The 23,373-nt window shown below is 48.2% G+C and overlaps 1 protein-coding gene across 17 annotated transcripts in view; it reads left to right on the top strand.

Moving 5' to 3' along the window:
- The window catches only part of DLEC1 (DLEC1 cilia and flagella associated protein), a 67,917-nt gene that overhangs the window by 27,565 nt on the left and 16,979 nt on the right, over window positions 1–23,373 (top strand). For all 17 annotated transcript variants that reach the window (XR_005032041.2, XM_036921622.2, XM_036921621.2 and 14 more), the window contains exons 7-19: window positions 3,147–3,234; window positions 3,893–4,066; window positions 4,706–4,842; window positions 6,012–6,104; window positions 8,677–8,767; window positions 9,599–9,761; window positions 10,781–10,958; window positions 11,592–11,650; window positions 12,218–12,383; window positions 12,815–12,908; window positions 13,094–13,224; window positions 13,307–13,465; window positions 16,011–16,150. Coding sequence is in view for 16 of the 17 variants with exons in the window: in XM_036921622.2 (XP_036777517.2) it covers window positions 3,147–3,234; window positions 3,893–4,066; window positions 4,706–4,842; window positions 6,012–6,104; window positions 8,677–8,767; window positions 9,599–9,761; window positions 10,781–10,958; window positions 11,592–11,650; window positions 12,218–12,383; window positions 12,815–12,908; window positions 13,094–13,224; window positions 13,307–13,465; window positions 16,011–16,150 (1,673 nt within the window). In the remaining variant the exon portion in view is untranslated. The remainder of the gene's footprint in view (window positions 1–3,146; window positions 3,235–3,892; window positions 4,067–4,705; window positions 4,843–6,011; window positions 6,105–8,676; window positions 8,768–9,598; window positions 9,762–10,780; window positions 10,959–11,591; window positions 11,651–12,217; window positions 12,384–12,814; window positions 12,909–13,093; window positions 13,225–13,306; window positions 13,466–16,010; window positions 16,151–23,373) is intronic.

Here is a 23,373-nt window from a genome sequence, read left to right as displayed (position 1 = left end):
TTCTCTCCCCACTGGGCTAGTTGCCTGCTGCTCATCCCTTTCGTCCTGCTTGCTTGTCGTTTCTCTGGGAAATCAACCTGACTTTGCCTGACTGGGTTAAATGACCCTATGGCAGCCTCTTTTTGTACCGTTTGCTATTTGGGGACACACTTTTATACTTATCTTTCCCACTAGACTGTAAGCCTGACAAGGGCAAGAATTATTTCCAGGTTTGTGTTACCGTTTTTCTAGCAATGCTTGGCATACAGTAGGTCCTCAGTAAATATATGTGGACTGAATCACATGAATTCTTGAATGGGTACCTACCTCTCAACCTTGCCTACCCCAGTGAGGTGAATCAAGAACAAACGAAAGGTGCCCTTTGTTACTATATGCATGCGTGTGTGTGTGTGTGTGTGTGTGTGTGTGTGTGTGAGTGATTTCCCAAGGGGTTTTGGTAAGTTAGTGAATGACAGCTCACAAATGGATTAATAAGGTATTTATTCCTGTAGAATGTTATTAAACATGGAAAATGTTTAAATATGAGAAGTATATATAAAATAATATTATAAAGTATAACCTAGCAATTATGACTGTGTAAAACTGAGTACATTTGGCTAGACAAACCACCCATAGTGCACACATAATTAGTACATTTTAGGGAAGGACTTGTGGGTATCATTTTTTTTCATAAACTTGTATTGATATTGATGGAACCTTTTAAATTAAAAAATATATGAATGAGAATTAGGTTTTACACCATTGGAGAAAGAAGTTATGAAGGAAACAGGGAATACTAGAATAAACTCTATGGTGCTATATTGTAGTTTGAGGTATAAATATGGCTTCATGGTTTCAAAATGTGCATATGTGTGTATTAGACATGTACACAGACGGACAGATGCAAGGACAGAGGTGTATGTGCCAGCAGCAGTAGTGCGCTCGTGTCGGCCTCCACTCCGCCCGCTGAGAGGGCTGGGAACAGTGACACCCTAGTAGCGGTCAGCACACCCAGTGTCCAGATCTTGGTTTGTCGGTACTGATCTCCTGTACAAGGAACCAAGGGTGCCTTGGAGAACTAGTTGATTCTAGGGCTGAGGCAGAGAAAATATAAGATGAACATAGAGCATCTCGTGGTTCTATATACTCTAATGAAATTAACCTCAAGATATATCAGCAAAATTTTATAAGACTAGAAGAAAAAAGAGATATAAAAACAAATGTTGGAGATTTTAACATTTTTCTCTCAAAAATTTAAAAAGCAGGTACACAGACGAATCAGTAAGGATATATAAGAATTGAACATTATAACTGTCTCGCTGAATCATATATAACACTGCACCCAGCAAATGCCGTCTGTCACAGCCTGCATTCCCCATAAGCAGAGTCTGAAGATTCTGAGATGATGTGAGACTATTTGCCATCATCTATAACTCCAGGGAGGAGTGAGGAAAGGGGGTGCAAGGAGGAAGAGCCAGTATGAGGATGTGGCATTGAGCTGATGCCCATCAAGGGCAGCTGATCCTTCCGTCTTGGGGGACACCCCTCAGAAGTCATAGAACCGTTGGCTCCTGCCTTTTTTTGGCCAGAGGTGCCATGTTTGTGGCTGGGAACAAGGCTGTTCTGAGGCATGCCTCCGCAGATGGGGGCAGCTGCTCTCACGAACACTTCCATCTGTAGTGACAGCATGTGTCAACTAGAGAACAGCAGCCTGATTGAAGGAGCAGCACGTGCTGTCGCTAGGGCTGCTCCAAGCACATGTGCAGCCCTGAAGAGACCAAACCATGTTAGGTGTCCTTGCTGCATAGAAAATAATTGAGTCCCTACTTCACTCCGTATCCTAAACAAAATACTTCCCAGCGAAGATGTCAAGCAAAATTTTCAAAAGAAAACAGGAGATATAGAAAGATCTTGAAACTGAAGTACAAACCACAAAAGGCTGATACATTTTATATTAAAATGTTTAGAAACTATATATCGAAAGGTAATAAAAGTTATCAACTTGGAGATGTTTGTAACATATACTTTATAAAGAATTAGTACCCTGAATTTAGAAAGAACTCATATAAATCAATAAGAAAAAGACCAAGTAACAAATGGTAAAAAGCTGTGAACAGAAAACTCACACAAGAGGAAACCCAAATACCAAATAAACACATGAGAAGATGTTCGTCATCCTTAATAACAGAGGGATGGAAATCAAGCCGTAGGATGGGTCTCCACGCTTGCGCCTGATTCGCACATGGATTGGTATATGTTATGCTGGCCCAAAATGGACTTAAATGTCACTTCAGGAATTCATGCTTATGGATAAGAGTGTGAACACATGCTTCATATTTATGGAGCTGTTATCAGGTAGGGCTAGGGTGGGGCTTCATCTTTATTTTTAATGTTTTCTTTCATAAGCTTACTTTCATGAGCATGGCTTTGCCATGTTCTAATTTATATGTTTTTTTCCAGTGTAATATTTCACAAAATAGGAGTAAAAAACTGTACATACCCTGAGTCCCTCTTCTGTGCTAAGCCCTGTGCTGGCAGGTTAGCAGTATAAGTTCCAGGCCTCCCAGCTAAGGGAGGGAGAAAAGCAGGCAGTGTGTGATAAGGCCTGGATGCCTGGAGTGTTGGAGAGGTGCCCAGTAGAACCCTGGCACTCAGGTGCCCATAGCGGCCCCTAAGGGGGCCCCTGGGGAGGGGTTGCCCCAGCTATGTTGGGAGGGAACAGTAGTAAGTGGTGAGCTGGGCAGAACTTCGGGACCAGACATATGGGTCTCAAGTCTCAACACTGGTACCGCCTAAGGAGCCTCTTTGAGCTTCGGGCTCTTCAGAGTAAAATAGAGATAGTTCCCACCTTTCCTGGTCACTGAATTCGGGAGGCACATAGCAGATGCTCAATCAATAATAGCTATCATTGTAAACAGTATGAAGAACAGCTTAGATCTACTTCCATGTTCAAGTCTACCTGGTAGTTTACTTTTTCCAAAACCAAACAGAAGTAGATAGACTACCTAGAGATGAAACGCTGTGTGCCCATCACCCAGCACGGCAGTTATCAACATGTGGCCTGCTTGCTCACTGCACCTGCCCCACCCCTTCCCATTTGCTTAGTAAACCCCAGGCCTTTTGGGGCCCTCCTCCATACTTGTTACTGTTGACGTTTACTCCTGCAGATGGTAATCTCACTGCAGAACACCACCTCGACGAGCCGCTACCTGCGAGTCCTCCCGCCAACTACTCCATACTTCTCTCTGGGACTGGGTGAGCTCAGTGTGGCAGTGGTCCACAGAATGACATGTTTCCAGGCCCAGCTGGCCCCCAGCTGACTCCTGCCTGGGTCCTGAGCTGAGGCCCACGGCTCCCTTAGCAGTCCCCAGGAGCCCTCATGCTCTTCCTCCCAGTGAGGCCTGTGCCACACTGAGTCTCGGGCCGCCTCCTCCAGGCCCCGGTCCTGCCATCCCACCCTCAGGCTGTCACTGCCCTGTTAGGCTGTCCTTATTCCTCTTAGCTCATTGCTGTCTCCCAGTCAACCTTCCCACTTTCATGACTCAGGGTTTTTCTCAAGAACAACCCAGACCATGTCCCCCTGCTCAGAAAACTCAGATGGCTCTCTGCTGCCCACAGAATACATTCCAAGCCTTAGGACCAGGCATGGCCCCACCTAAGCCTTCCAGATGGACCATGTCACTGCCTCGCCCCTTGGCCAGGCCTGGCATTTTTACCTGGAGCCCTTGCACTCACAGCCTGCCCCCTTCATGTATCCTGGTGGGTCCGCCCTCAGCACAGCCTCAGCCCAGAGGACACTGACTCATAAAGCCAGTCTGCACTGTGGCCTCTGGTTGCTGTCTGTAGACCAGAGCCCAAGCCCTGGCATCTGGCTGGTCCCCGGATCCTCACTGATTGCTTCTGTTGTGCACAGGGATGTTCCCAGGAAGAGGTGGGATGGTGGCTCCTGGGATGACCTGCCAGTACATTGTCCAGTTTTTTCCCGACTGCCTGGGGGATTTTGATGACTTTATTTCAGTGGAGACCCAGTCAGCCCACACGCTCCTGATCCCCCTGAAGGCCCGGAGGCCACCCCCAGTGCTGACATGTGAGTGTGTGCTGTGCCTCCCCCGGCATTCAGTTGGGGCTGGGGGTCCCTGTAAGGACTGCCTGCTCTCAGGACCCCTTCATGGCAGCACACAGCTTGTCTTCTTGGGTAGAAGCTTCTGTGCAGCCTCCCATCGTCAGCCCCGACTGCCCCGCTCCCCAGCAGAGGCTGATGCTGGGTTATGCAATCAGGAGAGGTGGCCAGGTTGCCTAGTGAACCCTAGCACAGGCTTAGCAGGCTCGTGGACAGCCCTGAGTGGCCTGTGCCACACTGAGGCAAGGGAAGGGGCCTGGAGTCCTCAGCGGAGCCACCTCTGCTGTGTGGGTGGCTTCTTTGGCTCAGCTGGCTTTGACTGGGCCTCTTCAGCTGGGCACAGGCTGGAAGCTGGGACTGCCTACAACCCCCAGGGCCATGCTGGGTGGCAGCCTGAGTCCACAGCGGGCACTGACTCCTGTTGCTCCAGCAAGGAGTGCATGGAGCCCTATGGCACTGCTACTGGGCAAGACCAGGGGTCGTCCTCTCTGCTCGGGTGCGGGACCACAGCTGCTCTGAGGTCTGGCTGGAGTTCAGGAACAAAGTGGCAGTAGGGCCTATTCAGAGAGCCATGTTACTCCCCTTGTGTTTTTCCTGTGGCTGCAGTGTCGCCAGTGTTGGACTGCGGCTACTGCCTCATTGGGGGAATGAAGATGACCCGATTTGTCTGCAAAAATGTGGGCTTCAGTCGCGGCAGGTTCTGCATCATGCCTGAAAAGAGCTGGCCACCACCCAGCTTCAGGGTGAGTGATCGCAGATTGCTGCCTGGAGAAAGAGCAAGTCCACCAAAACAAACACCCCCATGAGGAACTTGCCAGCAGGCTCCTATGATGGAAAACACGCAAAAACAAAGAATGGTGTAGCCTCCCTTCAACTGGCACACTCCAAGTGAGACTCAGTGTGTGGGGAGACAAGCACTGTGGTTCTTCTGATACCACAATTCCTGTGTGGCTCTGGGCAGACTGTACCACCTCACTGGTCCCTCAAGGCCTGACCCACCTGGCAGTGCATTTGTCACCCAGTCATTATTGTAGCAAATGTTTGAACATGTCGGTGGCTACAAATCAGCAGCTCTTTGGCTGAATTGAGTGTGCATACTCACTGGGCACAGTGCTTGGAAACATTTTTTGAGCCAACATTTAAAAAGAGGGAGATTTCACATAAAAATCTGCCTCTCCAGTCCCTTTGAAAAATTGGAAGTGGTACAGCCCTGGGCTGGACTTGCCGTGTGAGCTGGGGAGCAGGCCTGGAATGCACACTCTCCCACTTGCGCAGCTTGGCCTTCCCTAGGGCAGCTCAGCCTGACGCCATCCATCACCACACTCAGACCTGGTTGTTTTTCTTATAGCAGAGGTATCTCTGTACCCTTGTCTCTGCTCCAGAGGACCATGTGTTCCAAGACACACATAACTCACTTCTATTACATACCAGGTCCTGTGGGTGTGGGTTCATGCCCCCGGCATGCTCAGTGGTATGGCATGGGCTCCAGCCCTGCAGCTCTGCTGACCTTGACTCAGGAGCTGATAGCCAGTGGTGGGTCTGGAGGGAGGCAGACACATAGCTGGCACCAAGCGCCCAGGTGCTGTCGGAGGGAAAGGACCATGCTTTGGGAGTCCACCTCCTGGGTGAGACCTCCTGCCTTGTGGCTGAAGCACTTGTCCTTGTCCGTCCCTCCAGCAGTCAGCCCTTAGGGATGCTCTGTGACTCACTCATCTTCAGAGTCAAGCTCAGCGGGTGCCTAGTGGAGGCCAAGTCACTGAATGAATGACCTCAGTTTCTTCATCGACAGGGGACTGCTTGAGCCTTCAGAGCCTGCAAATCACAGAGTGGATGTTTGCAGGAGAGAAGTTTGTAATCTGAGCATTGAATTTTACCAATTCTTCCACACTTATGTAATCTGCTTTTCTTTAAGGCTGTCGCAACTGTTGGCTTTGTTGAGCAACCTCCCTTTGGAATCCTGCCTTCAGTGTTTGAGCTGGCTCCAGGGCAGGCCATATTTGTAGAGGTAGGTGATGAGACATTGGCATATATTTCCTCCTTCTTAGGATTAGTTATGGCTATTTCTTCAACTGCCTGCATGATTTCATTTGCATCTATGTTTTTGTGAGCCACATATCCACCCCCACTCCAGGTCCCACCCTTAGTGGTCTCTGTGTAGGAGTGTGTGCTTGCATTCTGTGGGGTGACACCATTTGACCATCTTAGGGCCTTTCTCATAAAGCAAGTGCAGAAAGCCTAGCATTTCCATCATGACCCCTGTGCATCACTTGTCCACACCACACCATTAGCCACATCTAAGCCACCTCCAGGATCTTCCCTTGGTTGTTCAATCTGTCTGGGACAACACCCCCACTGCTCCCCACACCAAAGCTAGCACCTGATGATAGTGGTGGCTTTGTGCTCTCTTTCCTGTTTCATCCTTGGTTATAGAGTCAGCAAGGCCTGCCTTCCTAGGCCTTATTCTGAACTTCTGTAGAAGCTCCCAGAATCTGACCTCCTGGCTGTGGGCTTCTGGTGTCATGGCTGGCCCCTTTCAGCGGGCTCTTCAGCTCACTGCACCTACTCACTGGTCCCCAGAAGAGCCTGTAAGGAATGGTGCCGTCTTCCTGCCTGTCGCTGCACACCTTCGCCCTCCCTGCTGCAGGGGTCTGACTCTGCTTTCATGGCTGGGTGTAGGCTGCTGCAAGCATGCATGGCTTCCTCACTAGCCTGCTGAGGGAGGCACTGATGTTCAAGAGTAAAAGTTGCCTGGTTCTGGAGAGGGGGATTTGACCATGTCATCAGGTAGAGAGAGCCAAGAACCACAGGTTCTCAAACTCAGCTGCCCATTGCCATCCCCTGAGAAACTTGCAAACTCACCAAGGCCTGGGTTCCAGCTCTGAGTTTTTGAGTTAGTTGGCCTGGGGTGTGGCCTGGGTGTAGGATTTTTAAAGCTCCCCAGGTGACTCTGGTGTGCCATGAAGTTTGGGGACCACTGCCGTAAGCTTCTCTGCCAAGGTATAAAGGCTTTATGAACCACTTTCCAGCCTCGAGGGCCTGGTGGAGTCTTGTTCTGGAACCTTGAAGTGATGCTGTCTTGTTCATGTCTATGCTTCTCTGATTCCTGATAAGAACCTGGCTCTCTGGGTTGGGACGAGACCAATTCAGGGCCACAGTGGGGCTTTATCAGCCTGCGTCTGCTGCTGAGGGCCGAGCTAGCACAGGCCTTGTCAGCACCATGTGGTGGATTTCGGCAGTTGGTCAGTCCCCCCTGACCAGTGGGACCTCACCCTCATTCCATCCTCCTGTGAGCCCCAAGGAAAGGAGGAGGGTAGCAGCAGGAGTCTCTGGGGGTCTGTGGGGAGTCAAAGGGAGGTTTTTTCCCTTGGTATTCCTTGGGTATTTGGTTTATTGATTGATTGGAGTTTGTTTTAACATCCCTTCATATTTCCAAGTAAGAAATAAATTCACGTGACTGAACATCCAAAAGATGCAAATAGATAAACAGTGAAATGTTCCCTTTCACCCCAGTTTGTCAGCCTCCCAGAGGCCACAAGCTTACAGGTTTCCGAGCATCCTTCCAGAGATACAGCATTGCCTAAATGAGCAGCTGCTCATCTCTTCTCCCCTCTACTTCCACCTGTCCTGCCCACCAGTAGGTGCCCACTCGGTACTCCATTCTGTACTATGTCGTTTCCATTCACTATTATATCTTAGAGATCAGTCTCATGTTTTTCACCATTGCATAGTGTTCCCACTGTATGAAGGAACCAAAGTTTAGGTCAGCTGTGTGGGACTGACAGACGCAAAAATTTTGTTTGCCTTCGGCTATGCCAGTGAATAACACATACACACGTTCCTGTGCCCAAGTATGAGTCTACACCTGCAGGATATAGTCCTTGAAGTGGATTTGCTGACTCTGGGGTCTCTGCTCGCATAATTGTGACACATGTTGCCAAAATTCCCACCGTGTGGATTGTACCAATTTATACTTCTAACAACAATAGGAGAGGGCGCCTGTTTCCTCCCACCCTTGCCAATTCAGTGTGTTACAAAACTTAAAAAAAAAACTTATAATGGACATTTTAAATATCTACAAAAAATAGAAGTTTAATGACCACCCATTACTCATTACCTGGTTTTGGCACTTACCAGCTCTCGACCAGCCTTATAGCACCTGCACCCCTCTCTCTCATCCAGCCAAACCCCATGCTGCCCACTAGGCTACTTTGGGGAAAACTGAGATGCCATACCATTACATTTAGGATGGCTAACTTTCTGCTCTTTGCCAGTATGAAGAGTGAAAAAATGTTCTGGGTGGTTTTTGTTTACATTTCTTTTATCATTTATGAGGTGACCATGTTATCATCTAAAAGCCATTTTTGTATTTCAGTCTCTGTGGACTTTCTGTTTGTATCCCTGCATTACACTGGGGTGGAGCCTCAGCTGAGACCCCTGGCCTTAGGTGCACGGTGGGTTGGGAGGAGAGGGGAGCGAAAAGTGAGGAGCAAAGGGAGGGGTGTGTGTGAGAAGAGAAGGATGGAAGTGGGTGGAAGCCCTTTAATGGGAGGTAACAGGGCAGTGCATCTGTCCCCCAGGTCTTGTTCCTCCCAACAAGCCTAGAAAAGGCTGAGCAGACCTTCATCATTGTGTGCGACAACTGCCAGATACAGGAGTTGGTGACCACAGGTAGGCTTTGTGTGCGCTCCCAGGGGCGGGAGAGGCCACCCCAGCTCCAGAAACTGCTGTGCTGGTGTTGATGTGGAGCAGCTGCAGCCACTCTGTGTTAGGGGGCACACTGAGCGCATGCCACAGCCTTCAGGCACTGGGGTCTGGTTTTGGGCCTCTTGCTGTGGTCAGACCTTGGAGACCCAAGCTGGTGTGGCCTTGAGGACAGTCCCAAGGAGCCTTCTTATGAGAGATAGATGGAAACTTGGGTGATATCTTTTATCATTTCACTTTGAAACTCACCTTGATCTCCTTTGGGGAATTGCCAGTGACTCACACATGAACAACCAGCGGTACCCCTAGATTTCTGTAGAGTTAGAAGGATTATCCTGCCTAATTTCCCTAAGATACCCTTGTTCCTTCTATCCATTATCCACCCATTGTATGTCCATCCATCATCCTTCCATCCATCCACCCATCAATCCATTACCATCTATCACCCACCCATCTATCCATCCATCATCCATCAACCATCTATCCATCCATCCATCCCCTACACCACCCATTCATCTACCCACCCACCCAGTGTCATTCAGCAAATACTAATTGAGTGCCTGCTATGTGATAAGTCATCAGAATCACCTTCTTTTGGTCTATAAAGGTGTGGGGATATGACTCTGTGTGTCTGTACCCCCTGTTCCCCTCTTGCATGGACTTCCGGGGGTCATGATCAAGGCCACCTGCATGTGGAGGCTCCCTGCATTACATGTGAATGGGGACCTGGGTCCGGTGACAGTGGCCACAGAGTCCTGATTTCAGCTCTAGTGAAACTTCGTGGCCCTACCTCGACAGGAATTGGGCAGCTGGTTGCTTTGGATCTGATCTATATTTCTGGTGAAAAAAGTCAGCCGGAGCCTGGAGAGTTCACAGACTTAAGAGCCCAGCACTTCATATGCTTTGAGCCTGAAAACCTTCAGTCCACGGCTAGGAAGCAGCTGATTATTAGAAATGTTGCGTGAGTGACCCTGTGTGTGAGTGCCTCTGACACACATCCTTTCTCCTTCCTCACCTGGCCCTGAGTTCCCAGTGGGGCAGGAGTTTCCTTCCAAGAACCCAGGAGGAATCTGGGCAGAATGGAAGGATTCTGATTTGCATTATCCATCCTGGTAGCCACTGGCCACATGGGGCTATTTAAATTGAAATTAAAATTAAGCAAAATGAAACACTTCCTCAGTGGCACTAGCCACATTTTAAGTACTCATTAACCACATGTGGAGCTAGCGCTGTCCTATGGGACGGAGTGGCATGGACTGTTTTCCTTCACTGCAGAAAGCTGGGCAAGCTATCCAAGTCCCAAGGTCAGACAGATGATGGCCTCTGGGCTCAGTTCTTGCTGCCATCTAGCTCCTGACCATCTCCCAGCACTGCTGTTACACCAGACAGAGCTTAGGAGCCTCCTGACTGGCTTTCCTGGTGACCACAGATCTCACACAGGCTTCTGTCATACCCCTGATGCTGCCATCAGCAGCATGGCAGCCTCAACCACGGAGTTGTCACTGCTCTTGTTGGCAGCCAGGGGCACATATCTTTCTGGACAGAGCTGTGCTGAGAGGCCATAGCTGGAGGTGGAGGGCAGTGGGGTCAGTGTGGCAAACCTTGGAAAATCCATGTGTAGGAGACCCTGCAGAACATTTTCCTGGTGTCTGCCAGGGGACTGCCTAGACCCTTAGGGTTACTGATCAGTGCACGATTCCTCATGTTACTATTTCCCCCGAGTTGCTATGGTGTTAACCTCCAGCCTCTGTGAGTGGGGAGAAGGGTGCCCTTAGGTGGTGCCCAGCCTGCACCCCTGACCCATGTGCTCTCCCTAACCCAGGCTCCCCCAGGCTTCTCCATGGGAGGAGCCTGAAGGCTGGCCTGTTCCTGGGTCCTTTCTAGACACAGGGCTAGGCTAAGCTGGGGTTGAGGACTCACTCTGGCAGAATTGGGGCATGGCCTTGGATCTGCTGCCCACTGTCTGGCGTGCCCCCACAGGCACGTGGAGCTGCCCTTCCACTGGCAGATCATGAAGCTTATGTCCGGAGAGGCCTACAGCATGGACAGCATCAAGTGCTGCCCTGACAGGGAGACGGCCTTCTCCATCCTGCCCGAGAAGGGGCTTCTCAACCCGCACACGGACAATGAGTTCATCCTCAGCTTTTCTCCTCATGAGGTAAAGTGGTGCCATCTTGGCAGTCACGCGTGCTTAGTCCTGATACTTGCCCCTCCTCCATCTGTGTTCCTTGGTGATCCTGAAGCCACAGCCGAGCCTGCTGAAGTCCCAGCACCCTGCCTAGGCTGGCTCTTAAATGAGGGTCTTGAGGGCAGGCTCAGCAGGCAGGACAAAGCCCTCTGCCAGGCCCTGACCCCACACCCCGTGTGCACATTTCCTCAGCCCTGAGAGAGGGAGGTGCAGGGTCCCAAGGCTGAGGCTGGTGCGGCCCACTGCAGTGCAAAGCCCTGTGTGTGCGGGCATGGGAGTGAGCTGGCAGGACAGGGTGCTGGGGACCTTTGGCAGGAAGAGTGGGTCTGCCCTCCCTCAGGCAGCCAGTGTGATGTGGGGCCTGCAGAGCCTTTCCTCTGCACCCCGCAGGCCCAGCTGTGATGGGCAGTCCCCCTGAGTCATGGCACATGTCCTGGGGACCACCCTCCTTCCCTGGGTGGGGAGACAGGAACCAGCACTGTTCCCAGAAGGTGTTTCTGGCAGTGAGGCTGCGGGGAAGAGGGAGCCCCGGCATGGCTTTGGCCCTGGCTGGCAGCCTGGCTGGCGTGCAGTGTGTTTTCAGGTGGCTGTGTTTGCCTGCAGATGAGGGATTTCCACAGTGTGCTCCAGCTGGTGCTAGAGGAAGTCCCACAGCTCATGAGGTGAGCTGGGCCTGGGCCTGGAGGAGGACACTGGGAGGCAGTGGGAAGGAGTGAGTGAGCCACATGGCCACCCACAGGAGCCCTACAGCCTCGCCCTGGCACCAGGGCCTGGAGTGGGCTCTGCATGAGGGAACAGCTCACTGGGCTCACTGGGAGAGCTGTAGGCCCCTGGACCTTTGGAGCCACGCCCAGGCTCGCTGCTCCACCAGGCAGCCAGGTGGGTGCCCTGGGTGATGATGACTAATGCAGGAAGGTGGGCATTGCTACCAGCTCATCCCTCTACAGACTCTCAGGTGGGTGTGTAGTCAGCCTCGTGTGGAGACCCAGGCTGGGTGCTGCTGCAGGGTGGTCCTCAGGCAGCAGGGCGGGTGCTGGCTGTCATAGCCACAGGCTTTCCTCAGTGTTTTGGGCTCTGGCTGCTGCCTCTGATCTTAGGGGGCTTGGGAGCTGGGTAGGGGTGCTTTCTTTTCACAAAACCAAAGGTAAGGGACAAAGGGATATGTAGAGTGAACTGCAGGATGATGCTCTGGGCTTTGGGCTCCTAATTTATGGTGGGTTTGTGTTCAGTTTGGAATTGGAAAACCTGGACCCCTCATATTCTGTGAATGACATGACCGTCCTGGAAATCGAGGTGAAAGGCTCAGTAGAACCTTTCCAGGTTCTCTTAGAACCATATGCCCTCATCATCCCTGGGGAAAACTACATTGGCATAAATGTGAAGAAAGATTTTAAGGTAGGTCATTGTCTCTCCCAGCCTAGGCTGGCCGAGATGGTGCTAAACTGGGGCACAAGTGTGGGGGGGATGTGGCTGGAGAGATGGACCATGGTGGCTCTTGCATAGAGAACAAAGCTGATCCCAGGGCCCCTGCCTCTGAACCCACCTTGGTTTGTACAGATGCTGGGCCAACATGTCTGTCATTTATCAGCTTCCCCGCACCCTCTGAACATAGGGCTGTGGACCCTTCCCTGTGTTCATGGGTCTTGGGCAGGATCCGGTGCCCACAAACCCTGCAGTGTGGGTTGGTGCCACTGGGTGGCCAGGAATTGGCCAGGAGGCTGTCAAGAGGATCTTTAGTGAGTCCCCCAGTCCCCCAATCCCCTAGTCCCACAGATTTTTGCAAGAGTAATGTACTTCGGGAGCCCAGACTGGGGTGTGTCTTTCAGATGTGGAACAACAGCAAGTCGCCCATCAAATACACATGGGGTAAGATCAGCGACTGCCACATCATTGAAGTGGAGCCCTGCACAGGGACCATAGGTAATGTGGGTGGTGTGTGTGTGTGTGCAGGGTGCGAGGCTGCTGGGCTGGCTGAGGAAGAGGCCCTCGTGAGGTCATGGTGTCCCTTGCGGGCAGGGCCTGCTGCAGCAGGGGGTGTGATGGACAAGAAGGCACAGCAGGGAGCTGCCCCTGCTCCTTTCTCTCCTCTCCCTGTTCCCCACCAGAGCCCAGCGAGCCCAAGGAGTTCAAGTTGAACTTTATAGGGGGTGTCCCCGGGCCGACAGGCCAGGATCTGCTGTGTGAAATCGAAGGCTCTACCTCTCCAGTGGTATTACACATCGAGGCAGCCTTTAAGGTGCTACTGGTGGGGCTGGCAGGGGTAGGGCACAGAGCCCATTCCCAGCCGGCCCAGTGACAGGGCCCTCTGGGTGTCTCAGGGGCCTGTGCTTGTCATCAGCCTCTCAGCCCTTCAGTTTGGCCTGCTACGCCTGGGGCAGACGGCCTCCAGCTCCATCCAGATCCGGAACATCAGCCCTCTCCCAGCCACGTGGTACTTGAAGGAGAGCCCAGGCTGCCTGGAAGAAAGGCACGAGGGTGTAAGTTGAGTCCCACTGGCTCCTGTGCCACCCCCTAGAGCCAGTCCTCCTGTGGCGTTCAGAGCAGTGAGGCTGGAGGGGAAAGCCTGCCTGGCTAGTGCCTGGCGGGGCTCCGGTTCCCTCCAACTCAGAGGCAGTTGAGGCCCTTTCTATGGCAGAACTGAATTTTCACATTCATTTCTCTAACATCTATCTGATGCAGAACTAGGGATGTTGGAGTGGCCTGAGTTAGGAGGAAAATAGGCAGCTGAGCTGCGCAGGAAGCTTCTGAGGCCTCCGAAGAGGGCCAGCAGGCAGAGCTCACCCCCAAAGGTGCCAAGCGCCCAGGTAGCGTGCTTGCAATTTGAGTACCTGCCACTAGGTGGTGCCTGGGCATGGGCTTGCAGCCCAGGCCAACAGGCTCCAAAAAGGAAAACAGGTCCATTCCACTCAAATAGCACTTTTCTTTTTCCTATAAAATTGGGAAGTACTAAAAGTGGCTAAATATTATCATCATCACATTTACATTATGGCATCACATTTAAGTGCGATGTGCAGTCTAGAACAGGACCGGGACAAGTTGCACGAAACACCAGTTCTTGCCTGCCTACCAGAGACAGTTGTAAACCACTGGCTCTTCATCCACCAGGCCGTCTTCGTGGCAGGCTCTGGGTCAGTCTGGTAGAAGCATCCTCCCTCTGACTGTTCCTTCCTGGGGGGCCCATCCTGCCTGCCCACCACCCTCCACATCAGAAGGCTGCACACTTTCCCTTCCACATTCAGAAGCCCAGGAAGGAGTCGCAGACATACACAGATCTCATCTGCCAGTCAGTGTTCGCTCCCAGGACTATCCCTCTCCGCAAAGCCATTCTCCTTTACCTGACGGCCTCTCCACTCTTGCTGGGCCTCCGAAACTTGGAAGTAAGGACAAGTTCCTTTGAGTGGCCCCCACCATTGCCAAGAAAGGCCATTGCCAATTTTCTTGTTACACAGGTTTGGAGTTAGTGCCACCCTCTGGCTCATTGGTCTCCCTGCTTGGATCCTGGAACCACAGAAGTCTGGGGCTGGGACTGAGGGCAGGGATACCAGTATCTTCAGGCAGGACCCTTTTCTTCAAATGAAACCTTAGAAGCCAGAGACCTAGAATAAAGTGTGATGGCTCTGGCCATCCAGAGACCCCTTGGGAGGTACCCCTGCCCTCCCTGCCTCTCCCTACATCCCAGTGCTGTGCCCTCAGCAGTCCTGCCCTAGGGATTTCCCAGGACACAGCTGGAAACCTACAGACCTCAGCTAACCTCCTCATTTGGTAGAGACAGAGAGGGACAGGGGCCTCCCCAGGTGACACAGCTAATAGGTGGTGGAATCATCTCAGACCCCTGCTCTCTAATTCCCAGTCTGTTTTCTCCTGCTGTGAAAAATGGTTACATTTTGTAATTGAGGTAACTCAGTAATAGTACAAAAGATGTGTGTAATAATCGAGATCAGTAGGAATCCTGTCGCTACGGTTCTCTGCACTTTATTCTTTTGAAATCTCGGAAATGCTGGGATGTAGGGCTTGTTAGACGCACTCAAGTCCGGAGACAGAAACCCACCCCAGTGCACAGCCACACTCCCAGGGCTCTGGGAGACCCACATGAGGAATAAAGACCGAAGAAAGCAGAGGGGCTCCTTCCTCAGCAGCGGAGCTTGGGTCCTAGACTCCCGCTCCCGGGCTCTGGCGAGCCAGGCCAGAGCCCAGGACCACTGTCCCTGAGAGCTAGACCAGCCCGTCTCTCCTGCCAGTGCCAGGCAGGCGAAACTTCATAGGCAGAGAGCGCAGAGCCCCAGACAAGCACTCTGACCCAGCGGGGCGAGTATGGCAGCCCAGGTGGGAGTTGGGGGCAGGCCCCCATGGGCGGGCAGGCTGGAGCCCTACACTCATTGTCCTTTGTCTCATGGGGTAACGAGATCAGACAGAGATAATGTCCCTCCTGGGTGTGACTGTCCATGTCCAAGGACACCCCACTAGCCAGTGTGGCCCATGGGTGCCTCCCACAGGGATAGGCAGAAGGAGTGGATAGCCCTCCCCAGGCGTGCTCTTCTTCCCCTTGGTGTGCCTGGTATGGGGGAGGGGCAGACCTGCTGGTAAGTGAGCACAAGCCTGTGTGGGGAGTTGGGGCGGGCCTGGTGAGGGGAGACATCTGTGGCCAGTGGTACTTCACCCTGTCCCCAGTCTGGTGACTTGGTGGCTTTCCTTACTTAAAGCTATCAGGGTGCTGACCCATGCCTGCTTGGTGGGGCTGGACAGACCTCTCACAGAGCCAGTGCACCCCCGCCCCAGCGTGGCTCCCCACTTCCCCTGGGGCACCTCCCACCTCACAGGTCTGGGCCAGTGCAAGGGACCTCCTCCTGCACTCAGTTCTGTTCTCCTAGTCCTGCAACTCGTGCTCAGCTGTGCCCCCCAACTCACTTCCTCCTGCTGCATCCTTAGAAGCTCTTTGAACAGCTAGGGAAGCTTGGGGGCAGCTCTGGGTGGGCAAGACAAGTGTCCTCATGCCTCATGTTCATGGATTGACCTCCCAATCAGGTGTCCCCCTTCAACATTGAGCCCTCGGGCGGCCATGTTCACCCTCTGGGGGAGTGCAGCGTGCACATCACCCTGGAGGCTTCGCGGTGCCAGCGTCTGCAGACTGTCCTGGAGCTGGAGGTGGTAAACGGGGCCTGGAGGTAAGGGGGCGGGCAAAGCCAGTACAACACATGATGTGTATTCACGGTGTATTTATTTCTATTATGTGCAATTAAGTATTTGTATACATTTCAGAGTCAAAGGTATTGATATGTGTTTGTTCTATAAAATTTGGAAATTACAGAGAAGAAAATTATCCAGAGATATGTCACTAGTAACATGGGGTATGTCCTGTGTGTGTGTGTGTGTGCACGCGTGCGCACGCTAAAGGAATGTTAGTTGGTACAACACTTTGAGCAGCATTTCACTGTCACCTGGTGAGGTGGATCGCATGCCCCTGCTCTGCCAGGCCTGCCAGTACGGGTTGCTACGTGGCACCTGGTGGGGCTTAAGTATGAAGGGTAAGTCTGTCCTTAGGGAGAATGCCCTTTGTTCTTTGCTATGTGCCTTCCTGTAGCCACTCTTTCTTCTCAAGGACCTTGTGTTAATCATAATGTGTATAGTTGCAGCTGATGGAATTGTTGATGCAACCAACTTAGCAAAACAGGGAAGCCATGGGCTCATGTCTGGGCACACCCCTACCCCACTGCATCCAGGGCTCCAGCCATGACCCCATGTGCCCCGCTTCTGTCATTTGCCACCTCTTGCCCTCTATCCCCAATCCCAGCCCCAACCTTCACCTCTGCCTAGCTCCCTTTGATGGCCTTTCTTTCCACTATTGCCAAGGGCACCTGCCACTCTGCCCAGGGGAAGAGGGCCACCCACAGCCCCCGCTTAAGAGCCTCAGTGAGAGACGAGACGTCTTGTACTGGCTTTCTCCAGAAGTGGACTCTGGTTGCACCTCTTCGGGTCAGCGCCCACCTCACCACGCCCAGACTCCACATTCCGGTGAAAGCAGGGAGGGTCTGTCTCCAGAAGGAGATGGTGGGAAGCCTGCTGTGCTATAGAAACAGTGGCTGCCATGGCCCACCTGCGCCTGCTGGGTCTCTCCTGCCTGGATCCCACCGTTTCCCTTAGTTCCCATCTCTCCTTGGCCTTGCAGGTCGTGGATTCAGTCTTTGGTGGATGCCCTTCTTCCGGGAGTCATGTTTTTAAATTTCCAGCTTTTTTGTTTTGGATTGCTCCCTTTTTATAGCACCCTACTATTGTCTTATGGATGCGGCAGCTCCTCAGAATCCCCCAGGGACTCCTCCTTCCCTTTTGGGGTTTTCTTCTACATCTGGTGATCTTGACTGCCCATTCCTGTCTGAACAGAGGAGTAAGCTGATGTGCATAAGGAGCCGGCGTGGGTCTGTGTGGGTGTGGGGAGCACCCCCATTCTGGTGGTGAAGCGCATGTGCCTGCCTCAGAGTACCCAGTGCTAGAGTCCCACAAGGGTAAGGTGCCTTCAGGGAGAACAGCCAAGAGAACAGTGGGGGCGGCCCACACTGGCCAGCTGCACAAGTCATCACATTCCTTCACCCATCAATGGAGACGCAGGATAGCACCTTTTTGGTTGTTCTCCCTCCATGACAGTTGAGAGACCCAGCGTTACTCTAGGACCTACTCTGGCCTCTCCAACTGCACACCCATATTTTTCTGCAGCGGGTTGGAAGGGACAAATATTGCTGCAGTCTGGTCTTCTGGGTGTAGCATGAACTCTGGGGTCCTGGCCCTGACCTGGCTATGCCAAGGTCCCTGCAGTCCTTCAGTCAGCCCCTGCCCTTGTTGTGCAGCCCGCTCCTGCCCTGTGATGTCTGTCCTTCCGTTGTTAAGGAATCTCTGTGGGGCCTTCTCCCCTAGGGGTTTTAAGTAGTAGTTTTGTTCTCCTCTATTTTATTAGGTACTCTGATCACATTCTTTTTAATTGTTTTTCTCATTGGAGTAGCATTTTATTTACTTTATCCTTTATTAAAAATTTTTCCAAATAGTGTGTGATATGATAAAATGGTGCCGACCTGCTCTCCATCCTTCTACACTCTGCCTTCCTGTTTCTCCACATCCTCAACAGCACTCATTATCTGTCTTTTAATGGTACTTATTCTATAGAGTGTGAAGTGATATTTCTTTGAAGTTTTGATTTGCATTTTCCTGGTGGCAAATGATGTTTAGCATCTTTCATGTGCTTATTGGTTATTTGTATATCCTTTTTGGAAAACTGTCTATTGAGATCTTTGCCCATTTTTTAAAAATAGGTTTATTTGTCTTTCTATTATTGAGTTGTTTAAGTGTTCTTTATATCATCCACATACACATTCTCATTAGATATATGACTTTCAAATATTTTCTACCATTCTGAGGATTGTCTTTGCACTTTCTCGATGGTATACTTTAAAGCACAAAAGTTTTTAATTTTGATGGAGTCTAATTTATCTATTTTTTCTCTTTCATTACTCATACTGTTGATGTCATATTTAAGAAACCATTGCCTGAATAAACCACAAAGATTTATTCAGATGTTTTCTTCTAAGAGTTTCATAGTTTGAGCTCATACATTTAGGTCTCTGACCCATTTTGAGTTAATTTTTGTGTAGGGTGTGAGAAAGGGATTCAACTTCATTCCTTTCCATGTAGATAATTAGTTGTTCCAGCACCATTTCTTAAAAAGACTACTTTTTTTACCTACTGCATTGGCTTGGCACCATGTCAAAATCAATTGACTGTAAATGTGAGGGTTTTTTTATGGGTTGTCAATTCTGTTCCATTGATCTATGTAACTATCCTTATACCAGTACCACACTGTCTTGATTACTGTGGCTTTGTAGTAAGTTTTGAAATCAGCAAGTATGAACTCCCCAACTTTGTTTTTCTTTATCAAGATTGTTATGACTATTCTGGGTCCTTTCAATTTCCATATGAATTTTAGCATCAGTTTATCAATTTTTGCAAAAAGCCAGCTAGGATTTTAAGAGGAAGTATATTGAATCTGTAGATCAGTCTGGGGAATATTGTCAACATTACAATGTTGTCTTCCCATCCATGAACATGAGATGCCTTTCCATTTACTTAAGTCTTCTATTTCATTTCTTTTGATGATGTTTTCTCATTTTCATTGTTTAAATCTTATATTCTTTTGTTAATGTTATTCTTAAGTATTTTATTTTTTTGATGCTTTTGGAAATGGATTTGTTTTCTTAATTTCATTTTCTGAATATTCATTGAATATACAGATACAAATATTTTTGTATATTGGTCTTGTAGCCTGCAAACTTGTATTCTGCAGCTGCATTATTTTAATAGTATAGAAGACCATGTTATCTACATACAGAGATAATTTTACTTCTTCCTTTCCAGTCTGGCTGCCCTTTATTTCTTTTTCTTGCCTAATGATCCTAATACTCTGATACAATGTTGAATATAAGTGACAAAAGTAGACATCCTTGCTTTAAAAGAAAAAGACTTTCACCATAACTATGACGTTTGTAGATGCCCTTTATCAGATTGAGGACGTTCCCTTCTATCTCTAGTTTGCTGGGGTTTTTTTACTCATGAAAGAATATTAGATTTCATTGATTGTTTTTTCTGCATCTATTGAAATGATCATGTAATTTTTATCCTTTTTTTAAATTGATGGGTGGTGTTTTACATTAATTTTTATATGTTAAACCAACCTTGCATTCATACCAAAAAAAAACCATTCCGTCACAGTATGTAATCCTTTTCGTATGTTACTGGATTTAGATTGCTAGTGTTTTGCTAAGGATTTTTATATCTATATTCATCAGAGAGAATAGTCTTTAGTTTTCTTGTGATTTCTTCGGTTTTGGTACTAGGGTAATATTGGCATCTTAGAATGAGTGTCTTCTGTTTTATTGAAGAGTTTGTGAAGGATTGATGTGAATTCCTCTTTAAAAGTTTTGCAGAATTTACTAGTGAAGCCATCTGTGCCTGTGCTTTTACCTTTTAAAATTAGTATCTTAATCTCTTGTTGTAGGTCTGTTCAGATTCTTTATTCTTTGACCCCATTTGGTAGTTTGTGTCACTCTAGGAATTTGTCCATTACATCTAAGTTATATAATTTGTTGGCACACAGCTGTTAATAGTGTTCCCTTGTAATCTTTTTTTATTTCTATATGGTCAATAGTGATGTCCCCTTTTTCATTCCTAATTTCTGTTATTTGAATTTTATTTTTGTTTTGATCATCAGCTAAAGATTTGTCAATGTTGTTGATGTTTTCAAAGGACCGGTTTTGGGTTTGTTGATTTTCTCTATTTTTCTATTCTCTATTTAATTTGTTTCTACTCTCTAATCTTTATTTCTTTCCTTTCCCTTGCTGTGGGTTTAGTTTGTTCTTCTCTTTTGTAGTTTCTTAAGGTAGAAGCTTAGGTTTTTGGTTTAAGATCTTTCTTTTTTTTAATTTTGGCATTTACACATATAAATTTACCTCAAAGCACTGTTTTTTCTACATCCCATAACCCTTGATATGTTGTTTTCATTTTCATTATTAAAAGTGTTTTCTAATTTTTCTTATGATTTCCTACTTGATCTGTTGTTTATTTAGGAGTGTATTGTTTGATTTATTTAAATATATATTTTTTCATAATTATAAATAAATGTTTCATAAATATAAAACATCCTCTTTGTCCCTACTAAAAATTTTTATTTTAAAATCTGTTTCATCTCACATTAATATAGCTCTTATAGTTCTCTTTTGATACTGATGCATTGCATTATATTTTTTCCATCCTTTTACTTTCACCATATTTGTGTCTTTGGATCTAAGGTGTCTCTTGGTAACAGTATACAGTGGGATCATTTTTTTAAATATCCATTTTTCCAGTCTCTACATTTTGATTGGGTTGTTTAATCCATTTATATTTAATATAATTACTGATAAGGTAGGACATATATCTCTCATTTTTCTGTTTGTTTTCTGTGTCTTCATTTTGTTCTTCATGCCTTCATTACTTTGTTATTTTCTAGTATACCATTTTCATGCCATGTTCCTTTTACCTTCTTTTTTTAAGTAGCTTCTTAGTTGGTTGCCCTGGCCATTTTAGTTAATACCTTAATTTTAAATATAGTGCAGATTAATACCAACTTATTTTCAATAATAAGTAACTTTGCTGGAATATAGTTCCACTCCTTCCCCCTCCTTTGTACTGTTGTCATTCAAATTACATCTTGACACAGTAAAGTTTTTTTTATACAACACAGTTTTATGATTTATGAAATTATCTTGTAAATCAGGTAGAATGAAACAGTTACAAGCAAAAATAATTTAACTGTCATTTATATTTACTGTGTATTTACCTTGGTGTAGTTCTATCAGTTAGGGTTCCACCAGAGAAAGAGAGTGAGTGTATATATTTATTAAGGATATTTATTGCAAGGAATTTAGCTTACAGAACTGTAGGGGTTGGGTTAGCAAGCCTGGCATCAATAAGGCAGGCCATTAGGATGGACAGGCTAGGACTCTCTGGGACAAGCAGAGGCTGCTGTGCACACATGGAATTTCTTCTTTCTCTAGGTAACCTCAGTTTTCCTTTTAAGACCTTTCAACTGATTGAATCAGCCCCATACTAATTATCTAGAATAACTTCCTTTACTTAAACTCAACTGATTATGACATTAATCATATATACAAAATGTCTGCAGACATCCAGATCTGAAAAGATCTTGAAAGTTGTCACTCCTGCTCTTAAAACAAGAAGAAAAGTGAACAAACTGAAAAACAATGATTTTTCTTATATCCTTCTGAGAATTGAGAGCATGGAACAAACAGCCACCCCCAAACCTGGAGATATAGGTGAATACAGAGAATACAGATCAGTTGATCTGAAGCAGAAGTTGCTGCGTAGGAACACTTGAATGGTAGCTTCAAAAAATTCCTGGAGGTCATGTGGTCTAGCATGAGAGTAAAAACTGGGGTCGCTAGCTTCTCACAGTGAAGATTGGAGAAAAATTCTCTCATTTGGTCAGGGGGAGGGGAAAAGTAACCATCTGAACTACACCCAGAGGAAATATAACCATTTTGAAATAAGCCCAGAGTGTTTTCCACAGCCCACTCAGTGAGAGAAAAGACCACCAGAGCCTTATCCAACTGGGGGCAAGGAAATGGCCCACTATGGTCTTCTTATCTCACCTAAGAGGGGAGAAACAGAAGCCCTTGTAAAGCACAGCCCAGGGGCACAGGCCCACTCAGAGCCCGAGAGCTATCATGGGATTATAGAACACCTCCTTTCCCACTACCTTACCACCACATCAGCAGGGCTCCATAATTACAGATGATTGCAGCTGAAGAACTTCAGGGCTTCCAACTCTATTTAAGAAGGGGTTTCTAGGAAAATCCAAAGACAACAGGAGAGAAAAGAGCAAGAATCCTGGAGGAACTGGAGCCTCTGACACCAGTAGCTGTAGCAAACAGTAATCACGGCCCAGCTCCTAGACAGATAAACATAGAACCTCACACTAAAGCTCTGTCTACATCACTTCTGATTTCCCAGTGCATCACATCCAGCTTTAAGCAAAAATACAAGGCAAGACAAAACACAGTCTGAAGACACAAAGCAAACATCAAAGCCACGCTCAGATATGCCATAAGTTTTGGAATTATCACACCAATTCTGTACTCCATCTCTATAACTTTTCTGTTTCAAGAATGTTATGTAATTGGAATTACACCCGACGTAACCTTCTAGATGGGCTTCTTTTCACTCAGCATGGTGCCCTTGAGATCTATCAGTAGTTCATGGCTTCCTACTGCTGAGTCATGCTCTGTAGCATGAATGTGCCAGTTTCAGCAACACCCTTTGAAGGACTCTTGGGCTCTTTCCAGGTTTTGGCTCTTATAAATAAAGCTTGTTAAAAATCAAAATTCATCCAAGTAAATTTGAAGACCCAACTGACTTTATTAAGAGGTTCGTACATTGAGCAGCCTCCCATCTAGCAAGGAGAGAGCTGCTCCAGAGGGCTACAGAGAGGGAGAGGCTTTTAAAGCATGACTAGGAACTCATAAACAGAAAAAACGACTATTTCCAGTGAGGTCAGCTTCATCTGGAGACAAAAGGGTCTTATTAGGTGGGCTCCTTTGGGGTATGGAGAGGACACTGTGACATTATCTCATCAGTGCTGACTGGAGAATTCTCATCAGATTAAAACTAGTTAGGTGAGCTGTGAAGTGCTGGTGTGGTGACCTGGCCTAGCAGCAGTGAGTCCATGTTGGGTGTGTGTCTTTGTTTTCAACAAGCTGCTGTGAACATTTGTGTACAGGTTATTGTGTAGATATATGTTCTCATTTCTCTGGATAAATGCTCAAGAATAACATTGCTGGGTTATATGGTA

Source organism: Manis pentadactyla, chromosome 14, assembly GCF_030020395.1.
Source record: "Manis pentadactyla isolate mManPen7 chromosome 14, mManPen7.hap1, whole genome shotgun sequence".
NCBI lineage: Eukaryota > Metazoa > Chordata > Mammalia > Pholidota > Manidae > Manis > Manis pentadactyla.
The sequence above is the reverse complement of the archived record's forward strand: the minus strand, read 5'-3'. Positions and strand labels throughout refer to the sequence as shown.